The sequence below is a fragment of the Brassica napus genome, unplaced genomic scaffold (assembly GCF_020379485.1).
Source record: "Brassica napus cultivar Da-Ae unplaced genomic scaffold, Da-Ae ScsIHWf_1161;HRSCAF=1651, whole genome shotgun sequence".
Taxonomy (NCBI): Eukaryota; Viridiplantae; Streptophyta; class Magnoliopsida; order Brassicales; family Brassicaceae; genus Brassica; species Brassica napus.
This window is the reverse complement of record NW_026014584.1, coordinates 10,823-22,202: the sequence shown is the minus strand read 5'-3', so window position 1 is coordinate 22,202 and position 11,380 is coordinate 10,823. Positions and strand designations below refer to the sequence as shown.

Genomic DNA, 11,380 nt, shown 5'->3' with positions numbered 1-11,380 from the left:
GCACTCGACGACATCGAGGAAAAGCGCGACCAAGCACTACTCCGTATCCAGAATTACCAGCATCAAATCGAGAGCTACTACAACAAAAAGGTCAAATCGCGTCCCCTCGAAAAGGGCAATCTTGTCTTAAGAAAGGTCTTCGAAAACACTAAGGAATGGAAAGAAGCGAAAGAACGACCAACGGTCACGTTCTCTCGCTCAAAAAAAAAAAAAAAAAAAGAAAAGAAGCGAAAGAACGACCAACGGTCACGTTCTCTCGCTCAAAAAAAAAAAAAAAAAAAAAGGAGCCGAGTAAATGCGCCTCAAAAGCCACTTTTACTCGCAATCTAAGAACTACGAATGGCTTGATTCCCACAAAGGGATACGTAGGCAGCCCAAAAGAAAAAGGGGTCCAGCCGAAAAAAAAAAAAAAATACAAACCTCCTTCCCGAGGAATCGATCTCCGAAGCAAACGATCACTTAAGCAATGCCGACACGAGCATGCCCCGGCTTCTCGAACAAGCGTATCGGTACTCGCATCCCACGTTGGATATGTCCTGATCAGACACGTATTCACGGGAGTCGACCGTGTTGCGATTTAAACCAACACGACCGAGACAATGACTCCAACTCACCCTGTAATTTACTAAGTAAAGTTTGGCCCACCGAACGCTTGAAAATTACGCTAGGGTCAATTTGGAACCGTCAACGTCGAGGATTTATAATTAAGCTCAAATGACGAACGATCGCGAGTCAAAGAAATCGACCGAGACAAAGTCATGACGAGCTTAACACTACAACGATTCGATATCTCGATTATAATTAAACTCAAATGACGAACGATCGCGAGTCAAAGAAATCGACCGAGACAAAGTCATAACGAGCCCAACACTACAACGATTCGATATCTCGAATAATGTTTATACTAAACGAACAGTCACTTCAAATCTTGAGAAATCATGCATTTGATAGACAAGTACAATAAAAGATAAACAATTAATACGATTCGAAGAGTTGTAACAGAGGAAAAACAAAGTAGAAGCCTCGAAAGGCAAAGGTCTAAAAGGCAACAACATAAGTCCTCCGGGACTCAAAAGAAAACAACAAACAGAAAAGACTAAGCTTCCTGATCGCTCTCGCGATCGTTGAGGGCGGAGAGCTCCGAAGCCCTGACGCTTGACTCACGAGCAGCCGGAGAAGCATGAACTTCACCTGATCTCGGGACGATCTCTGGATCGGCCAAAGGACCTTCAAGAAGAAGCGTCGGGTCTTCGCGCCGCTCTTCAGTCGGATGAGTAAGCGGAACGTGAAGACTCGCTGCAATCTCCGGATCGATCAAGCCGGCGTTGGACCCATACGGATCGAGACTCGCCAAGATTCGAGCATCCACAAACTGAGAGTCCAATACGAGAGGAGAAAGCGTGAGATCTTCCTCGGGTATCTCGCCCACCCTAAGCTTCTCGGCTTCCTCCTCGTACTTCTTCTCTTGCTCGGCGAAAATCTCGATAGTAGCTTGCGAGATGTCGCTCCCAGCCCTCTTCAAAGCCTCAAGGCATTTCCTGGTTCCGAAGGCTTGGCTATGAAGCAACCGGGCCTCCTCATAGGGACCTCGTCGCTCTTCTCGGGAGCGAATCCTAGCGAAGCGACGATTAGCTTTCGCGGCCATCTCGCTCAACTCTTCCTCTTTCCCTCGTCACTTCCAGGATCCTGGAGTCTCTAAGGCGCCTCATCTCTCTTTCATGAGACGCAGCGAGCGAAACCTTCTCGCTCTCAAGTTCGGCGTTCTTCCGCTCGAGCTCACGAACGACTCCTCGGGATACCTCCAACTCGGCTTTGAGCTCGTCTCTTCGAGCAATGATGCGAGCAACCATCCCGTTAAGCCTCTCGACGTCAGCCCTCGACGCATTCAGCTGGCGAGCAGAAGCTTCCTCTTTCTCCGCGTACTCCTTAGCCAGCTCGAGTTCGCCTAAAGCTCCCTTCAGGGCAGTGTCGTACTTATCGATCACGACGTTCGTCGCACTATCCCCCTAAACAAACGAGGAGATGAAAATTGTAAGGAAAAGTCAAAGAACGAAACAAAAAAAGAAGGGACCGAGCCATTTACCAGCAGCTTGGCCCTCGCGGCTTCCTCGTATTCACCCCCAAAGATGAGGTCCTTCACAGCGGGCAAAGGTTTCACCCTCCCCCTTAATTGGCGAAGGAACTCCCCACACTTCTCGGGAACGTACACTAGGGGGCCGGTCCCTCGTAGTGAAACGAAACCTTGTCTGGAAAGTTGACTCCGGGCACCCTCCTCAAGATAGCGGAGCCGCGAGAAGAAGTGCCGACCTGAGCGACCCCTTCCCCAATGGGAACCGGAGTTCCCTCGCGAGAAGACGCCAGAATAGGAGATCGCGCCTCATCGCCAACCTCGTCGTTACGTCTCCTGATCAAAAGCGGCGACTCTCCGCTGTCTTCTTCAGAACCGTCCGGACGGGCGGCGTTAAGAGGAATTTCAGATTCCTCCCTTTCACCAACTTCCACCGCATCGTCCCGTTCTCCCGAGATTTCAGCCTCAGAAGCCTCCTCTTCGGGTTGAAGTTCTTCTTCTTGAACATCACCCTCCTCATTCTCAGTCGGTTCTTTGGGATTCTCCGACTGCTCGTCAGCAGGCTTCTCTGTCCTCTTCTTCTTCTTCTTCTTCTTCTTTTGGGGTTCGCCAGAAGGAGGAACGTCGCTCGCCTCCTCGGCGCTCCTCTCGACTCCCGAGCCGCCCCTCTTCCTTTTTTACCCTTCCCCGCGTTTCTAGCGCCAGAAGGGGGAACCTCACCAATGCGAGGAACCGTCGTCGAAGGTCCTTCCTCGCTGGCCAGTCCCAGCTGGGCGGCTAACATCGCGCTCAAATCGGGAAGAGTTCCCATCCTCTTTGCTTCAGAGACTCGCTTCTGGATGTCCTTTGGGAAGATGTCTAGTCGCTTGGTGCGAATAGGAAGAACGGTCGGAAGGTCAGATCTCCACTCTCCTGAAAACACAAGGCGGAAAAGTCAGGGCACGACAAATAAACTTTGCAAAAAAAAATAACCAGAAACGGCGAGGGAACGCACTTCGAGCGATCCGGTCCTTAAGCTCGCGAATCTTCTCGACGGTAATCTCGGACCAACGGTAGATCCGAAGCAAAGCGACGGCTCGAACGCTCTTCAGGAAATCCTCAGGATAGACTGGAGACGTGGGATGGCCAACTGCGAGCACAACAAAAAGAAAGTTCCGTTAAGATCAACAAAATCAGACGTAGCTCGCGACTAGATATTCTACCACAAGAACGGTTCCACAGGACCCGATAGTCCTCTCGAGGAGGCTCCTCGAAAGCCGAGTCGTCGGACTTGATGAAGAAGTAGGAACGCTGCCAATTCTGCGTTTTGTTTGGATGACCGGCGCACACATTGCAGTTTGGTCGCATCTTCACCGAGTAGGTTCCGTCCTTCATATCGGTTATCGAGGTCATCTCCTCGAACGACCTGACGCTCATCGGCATGTCAATCTCCTCCGCTAGAACTGATAGAGTGACGGCTAGTCGCAGCGAGCCGTTCAGTAACTGACTAATCGCGATATCTCGCCGCCTAGCGTACGCGGTGATCAGTCGCGGGATGGGGAACCAACAGCGAGTGTCATCCTGGAAATAAGACTTGTATACTGTTTGGTACCCGATCGGAGGAGACCAAGGCCTTTGCTCCTTCGTAGGAATGAGGAAGGTCACGCCTGTAGCGTTCTTGGCCCGAAGAACCCTCTTCACGCTCCTCAGGGTCGACTTAGTCTCCTCCACACCGTCCCAATCTTGACCAGCCACGAAAGCAGGGCGCAATAAATCAGGATGTAGTCGCGGAAGCTCCTCGAAAATCCCTTCGGGATAGAAGGTCGTCGGAAACAACTCGGCTTCGGAGTCGTCGTCTTCCGAAGAATCGTCTTCCACTGCGCGAACCCTCAAGGTAATCGAGTCAACGGGCACCGCCCCACTCTGTCCGTCTCTCGCACACTCCGTCGCATCCCCACGACGACGTTTTCGCTCCCTTCCCTCGCAAGCCGTGTAGCATCTGCGACCAAAAGCCTCTGGGAGCGAGACAAATCAACTGTATCCATCATCGCCTCGTGATGAGTCGACTCGAGATCCCCGATACAACCTCCGTCTGGACCCCTTGCCGGAGCTGATGCCGCAACAACTGAGTTCCCCTTTTGCTGCCTCGATAACCCCTGAGCCGACGACATGGTAGAACAAGGCGGCGAAGAACGCGTCGAATGAAGGCTATAACACTTAGAGAGATAAAAGAAGAAGAGAGAGAAAGTACCTTTGATCGCGGAGGAAACTTGAAGAAATGAGAGGGGATCTGCGTATTTATAAGGAAAAGAGAGGGGGGAACTCGAGGCATCATCATTAGGTCTATTCGGGCCTAGATGGGCCTCGAAACTCTCCCCAAAAATCCAGCGGACCCTCGCGACGTTTCAACTTCTCGGTGCATTTAAAAGAGAAAAAGGGGGGGGGGAATTCGAGGTGTCGTCATTAAGCCTAAACGGGCTTAAATGGGCCTCGAAACTCTCCCAGATATCCAGCGGACCCTCGCGACGGTTCGACTTCTCGTCTAAATCGGACGTCGGTCATCTTAAAATCAGAATAAACCAACGGTTAATCTAGATATGTCAATCGGGATGATTATCCGCGACTAATCGGCCTCAAGCGGAAATATTTCAGAACCCTCCATGCGACACAACGATCAAAAGGAGCGATAAAGCCTCTACTGCTCGCTTCCGAGAGAACGACGCTGTGCGACTCATCGACCAACCGCTCCAACTTTCCGACAGACCTTCTATTCCCTCAAACCTTCAAACCTTAGAATCCATCACGAGCCAGAAAGCACTTCGCTCACTAATGGACTGGGGGGGGACTTACTGTAGGGGATGGATTTGACCATCCCACAAGGCCCGAGGAATAGAAAGGTCTGGCCCGGATTAGGTAGAGCGACGGCTCGATTGGTCGGCTCAAGAGTCAGATCTCTCGGCTTGACTCTTGAGTACTTTTAGGCGATCATCATCGACTGAAGTGCATCCAGCTCAGCGGCTGCTCGGACGCCTACGGGCTTCTCGGCCCAGCAGAGGAGGCCCACCAAGACGGCGTAAATTAGGTCAAGGACGAGGCATCAGGACGTCTATATAAGGGAAAGGGGAGACAACGAGAGAAGGATCTGAAATCACTGACCAACACTTGGCGGCTAGATTAGGGTTTTCACCTTTACTTCATCTCGCCGTTAGTTGTACTTTTCCGGTAGCTCATCGAGCCACTGGCTTCCTTTTTGTCGCACTCTTTTCTTTTCCCTTGTAACCGACTGAACGTTTTTCTTCGACCATTAATAAGACGTCTTTGTTTAAACTCGCATCTTATTTATTACCGTTTTCCGATCAAACATAAAATCAAACATACAAAACACCCACAAATCAAATCATAAGCCATCAAGCATCCAAGAGCAACTCGCCAGAAAGTTGGAAACTTTATTTTATGGTTAATTTACAAACCTTAATGACAACATAAATAACTCCTTTGTCAACACAGAAGTAAGTCCATGAGCGCCGAGTGTTCTTCTCCGAGAACTTCCTCATAATCTCCACAGATTTCTCCTATGGTTCCGCTGCATCAAACCCACAAACAACAAGAAGATATTCCAAACCCAATTATCAATATCCCCGAAGGTTGAATCAACAGGGGATTGAAGAAACTTTTTACATTGGTGGGTCCGGAGGGATTGGTGGCTCTGGAGGTTTAGACGGTGGTAGAGAGAGCAGCGGGTGATGGTGGTGCCACTGCTAGACGAAGCGGCGGCGGGGACGTCACCGGCGAGATCTGAGTTGATGGTCACAAACTCAGTGAAAGAGGATGGAGGCGTGCCTGATCACCAGTCTGGAAATGCCTGATGAAAAAAATGAAAGGAAACGCAACGTTAATCATCAAAGAAAGGATAAAGGAGAAGTCTTTTTGGCTGAGAATCATATTCGACAGATCATATGAGAGAGGATCGAAACGTGGTGTGGTGGTGGTGGTGGGACGGCGAGCGTGACATCGAAAGGAGGAGGAGGATTCATCAAAATACAGAGAAGCTGCTCGGTCGATTCTTCTTTCATGGAGTTCATCGGCTGATTTCCCTTAATGTAACAGAGGAGAGAATTTTTTTTTTTTTGTGTATAAAGCTTGGTGAAAGGTTAAAGTATTTTTTTACACAAGAAAATTTGAGATATTTTTCATTGACGACAACATCTAATATATCAGGCATGCAACTGATAGACATCTATCAGTATCTCCAACACCTGAATAGAAACCATGCATCTAATACATTTCCAATAAGTTACGTCCCCAATCATCTTGTTAGTCGAGCAATAAACTTGCTCAATTAGGTTATTTGTGTAATGCAACAGATCAGAAACTAGACGCTCATGGGAATGTAATCTCTGATGCTGATGCTACAGGAGCTGCTCAACCTGTAGACGAGGCTGCTCAACCAAAGGCACTGGCCGACTACAATCGTCCAGACCAGTACTACACCAACAGATCAGCTATTCGCCTTCCAGAGATTCAGAAGGAGAATTTCGAGCTGAAGCCTCAGTACTACACACTCGTGTCGCAGCTACCCTACTCTGGGTTACCGCACGAGCATCCTATGGATCATCTGGAAAGGTTCGAGGATCTTATCGCTGCTATTCGTATGGGTGGAGTCCCTGAGGACTACCTATTGTGCAAGCTCTTCAAGTATACCCTGACTGGAGAAGCAATGCGCTGACTTAAGCAGCTACCCACATGATCTCTAACATCCTGGGCCGATATCAAGAATGCTTTCTTGTGAAACTTCTTTGATGAGGCACGCGCTGAAGACTTGAGGAGCAAAATTGCTACATTCGCGCAGGAGACTGGAGAGTCTTTTAAAGATGTGTGGATCAGAATCAAGTTCTTCCAGCGAGACTGTCTAGACCACAGATTCAATGAAGCGCAACTGCTGAGCACTTTCTTCAGAGGTATCACCTTGAGGTATCAGATGGCTCTTGATACAACTAGAAAGGGAAACTTCAACACCATGAATCCGGTGGAGGCTATGAGACTGATAGAAAATCTAGCAAAACAGCAGCAGCACCAAGAACACTAACTTTGAGAGAAAGAAGTCTGTTGCATCCCTAGGAAAGGAGCAAATGGACGAAGTTAGAGCAAAGTTAGATGTGGTTCATGAGCTTCTTAGGAAGCAGGTCTGCTCAGTTGAAGGAGTAGTAGCTGTAGAGATGGAAGGAGAAGAAGATGTGAACTACATTGGAAGTACTGGATTTCAGAGATCTGGAAACCAGAGAGGAAACATAAACTACTTTGGCAATGGTCAGAGGAGTAACCCGAGTTCACAGTTCCAGAAACCTTTCAGCAACAACAGCAGAGGCTATGGAAACTCATACTACCAGAATCCACCACCACAGACTCAAGAAAGCAAGATTGAAGCAATGCTTGACAGAGTTCTGGAAGGACAGCGACAACTCACTGTGGATTTCAATGGGAAGATAGATTCTGCCTACAACAGTCTGAACACAAAAGTTGAGACCTTAGGAACTCAAGTGAGGAAGCTTGAAATGCAAGTGGCTCAGACTGGAGACACTATAAAGAGGCAAGAAGCCTTGGCTAGAGAGGTAGGAGTTGAGAAAGCAAAACACCACGTGAATGTCATCCTAGATGATGATTTCTGGCAAGTGGTGAATCATGAGAAGCTTGGAGAAGGAGATTTCGAAGTTGAAAGCTCTATGAGCTTTGGCGGATCACATTGGTGTCGACCGATGTCGATGGATACACATCGATCGACAGACCAAGACGAAGATCGATCGACGGATTACTCTGGACATCAATCATCGTCATCTGCTGTTCGAATCATGACTCATGAGGACACCTCTCACCTACCGAGGATCGATGGGCACCTCTCACCTACCGAGGATCGATGGGCACCTCTCACCTACCGAGTGCGATTACCATCAATTGATAGTAACCGAATCAACGCACGCAGACCACCACCTAAACCTTTAGCAAACCCATCAGAACCTACACCCAACCCTTCAGACACTACACCAAAGCCCATACAAGTTGATGAGGCAACTGAGGGAAGAGTGTTAAGGAAAAGGAAGGAGAAGACTCTTAAACACCTTAAGAGGGAAGCTACTGAGAAGGAGATTGATGGTTTCACTAAGAGAGTCCTCAGAATCCTAATGGAGAAACAATTTGATGAAGTTTACTACACACATCGGTTGTGGATGTTCTTCAGAGAAACTAAAGAGACTTAGGAGGACATTAGGAGAATGTTTCATTACATCAGGGAAAGGATGAAACTAAGGATCACGTTGAAGAAGAAGAGTGATCCTATGAAGTTTGCAATACCATGTATGGTAAAAGGTGTTGAATTTCCCCCTGCACTCTGTGACACAGGAGCATCAGTCAGTATTCTACCTAAGGTTATGGCAGACCAGCTGGGTCTGAAAATAGAGCCCTCATTAGAATCTTTCACCTTCGTGGATCTTTCAGAAAGGAGCTCAGGAGGCATCATAAGAGACCTTGAGGTACAGATTGGTAATGCCCTTGTCCCAGTAGATTTTCATGTTCTGGACATCAAGCTTAACTGGAACTCTTCACTTCTGCTTGGAAGAGCTTTCCTGGCTACAGTAGGAGCTGTATGTGACATGAACACCAACATATTATGTTTGACATTGACAGATCCAGACGTCCACTATAACCTAGTTCGAGTTGTGAGACAACAGGTCAACCTCGTGGAGCTTGGAAACGATCTTGGCTACATTGCAACATGCCACTGTGGAGCAGAGTACGAAACTGAGTACTCGGAATCGATCGATACAAACAGTATCATATCGATCGATTCCAATGAGTCACCGACGACCGATGAACGACGACCGATGAACGACGACCGATGAACGCTATCCCACATCGCTCGACGGGATGCAACCGGTAGACCACTCCACATTACCAGATCAGTACTATCCAGACTTTGCCTTTCAACAACCCAAAAAGAACGGACGTGATGACTATTCCATAGGCAGTTGGGCAGATAGTGGATTCCATGAAAGCTTTGCAGTGGAGACTGTGATTCTTACATCCAATGAGGATCCTACTGAGGAGTATGATGAGGATTACTGGAAGGAAAGAGCTACAGAGATTGCTATGCAGGATGAAAGATATTCAACACATTCCTTCAACAACACGCCTGCACCATCGGTCAACAGAGTCTACTCAGCATCGGTTGATTCCCACCCTCATCTGGCAAAACAATCATCTGCATCGATCGATACCACACCTGGTACATCGATCGATATTAAAGCCACCGCCTCAGAAAAGGAAAAAGGGAATATTCCTATTCCAAATTGGTTTACCAGCACTTATATAAGGAGTTTTGCACCCAAGAGTACTTCTCACGAAACAGAAGCAGAAAAGATGAATGCTCCCACACACCGATCGGAAGGAACATCCAAGAGAAGCATTCGATCCAAAAACCCTAATTCAGCAGAAAAACGTCTACCATCGATCGATACCCCAGTATCAACATCGATCGATTCTCATTCTAAACCTAAAATTTCTTTATCTACTAAGAATATGAGTATTGATTATGACTTTCTATTGCCTAATGAATTTGGTATTTTCAGGGACCAAGATGGCCATGCAAGAGCTATGGATGAAAGGATTCTACAAGTATCCAGAGAGGACATAACAGATATTGTTCAGTTGGCCAATGGAGTAGACAACTTGTTTACGCAGCAACGCAGCATTCCAGACAACAATCCAGCTGTTCCAGACGGAAATTCAAGAGCAAACACAACAGAAATGGTTTCACACCAAACGTGCAAACTTGTTAGCCATACATCAATCGACAAGGATGCTTCCACATCGCTCGACAGGGTAACACCATCGTCATTCGATAAGGCACCTCTACCATCGATCGATAGACGTTACGAATGTGGACGTCGCGCTTATGACAGCTATGGAGCCAGAAAGTTCAGATGGGAACAAAAGGGCGGATATGAAGTCTACAGAGACGAGTCTGGACATCCAAGAAGCGCAGCTGGTGAGATGATTCCTATTACCAAGGACAACATCAGGAAAATTCTGGAGAGAGCATCCCTATTTGGAGAGGGTCACATATGTCTTCCAGAACATGCCACTTCCTACACACCTACAAGACTGGCACCAGAGATCTACACCAAAGAGGACCTTTCAGAAAAGAAGCTCGGGAGGCATCATAAGAGACCTTGAGGTACAGATTGGTAATGCCGTTGTCCCAATAGATTTTCATGTCCTGGACATCAAGCTTAGCTGGAACTCTTCAGTTCTGCTTGGAAGAGCTTTCCTGGCTACAGTAGGAGCCGTATGTGTCATGAACACCAACAGATTGTGTCTAACACTGATAGATCCAGACGTCCACTATGACCTAGTTCGAGTTGTGAGACAACAGGTAAAACTCGTGGAGCTTGGAAATGATCTTGGCTACATTGCAGCATGCCATTGTAGAGCAGTGTACGAAACATAGTACTCAGAATCGATCAACACTCACATTGCGTCATCGATCGATTCCAATGAGTCACCGACGACCGATGAACACTATCCCACGTCGCTCGACGGGAAGCAACCGGTAGACCACTTCACATTACCAGATCAATGTTATCCAGACTTTGTCTTTCAACAACCCATCAAAAGAGGACGAAATGACTATTCAATAGGCAGTTGGGCAGACAATGAATTCCATGAAAGTTTTGCAGTAGATACTGTAATTCCTTCATCCAATGAGGGTCCTACTGAGGAGTATGATGAGGATTACTAAAAGGAAATAGCTATAGAGACTGTTATGCAGGATGACAGATATTCAAGCCATTCCTTCAACAACAAGTCTCCACCATGGATCGACAGAGTCTACTCAGCATCAGTCGATACCCACCCTCATCCAGCAAAACAATCTTATGCATCGATCGATACCATACCTGGTACATCGATCGATATTAAAGCCGCCGCCTTTGAAAAGGAAAAAGGGAATATTCCAATTCCAAGTAGGTTTACCAATACTTATATAAGAAGTTTTACACCCCAGATTACTTCTCACGACACTGAAGCAGGAAAGATGAATGCTCCCACAAACCAATCAGAAGGAACATCAAGGAATAGCATTAAATCTAGAAACCCTAATTCAGCAGACAAACGTTTACCCTCGATCGATACTCCAGTATCAACGTCAATCGATTCTCATTCTAAACCTAAACTTTCTTTATTTACTAAAAAGAATATGAGTATTGATTACGATTTTCTAACTCCTGATGAATTTGGTATTTTCAGGGACTCAGATAGCCAACCAAGAGCTATGGATGGAAG

The 11,380-nt window shown here is 47.3% G+C and overlaps 1 protein-coding gene across 1 annotated transcript; it reads right to left on the bottom strand.

Annotated features, from left to right (window-relative positions):
• Positions 1–1,096: 1,096 nt before the first annotated feature.
• LOC125596254 (meiosis-specific protein ASY2-like) lies at positions 1,097–4,218 on the bottom strand. The gene is made up of 8 exons (XM_048771441.1): positions 3,990–4,218; positions 3,271–3,924; positions 3,063–3,197; positions 2,784–2,980; positions 2,242–2,736; positions 2,084–2,134; positions 1,740–2,006; positions 1,097–1,660 (listed from the first exon to the last, which is right to left on the bottom strand). The coding sequence occupies exons 1-8, from the start codon at positions 4,216–4,218 to the stop codon at positions 1,097–1,099; spliced, it is 2,592 nt and encodes an 863-aa protein (XP_048627398.1).
• Positions 4,219–11,380: the final 7,162 nt, after the last annotated feature.

Excerpts from the sequence above, each read along its gene's own strand:
- LOC125596254 (XM_048771441.1), bottom strand. The coding sequence starts at position 4,218 with ATGTCGTCGGCTCAGGGGTTATCGAGGCAGCAAAAGGGGAACTCAGTT. Across the intron at positions 2,135-2,241 it reads GAGTCAACTTTCCAGACAAG|GACCTCATCTTTGGGGGTGA; the intron begins GTTTCGTTTCAC and ends CCCGCTGTGAAG. Across the intron at positions 1,661-1,739 it reads CCGAACTTGAGAGCGAGAAG|GAAGAGTTGAGCGAGATGGC; the intron begins GTTTCGCTCGCT and ends CGAGGGAAAGAG.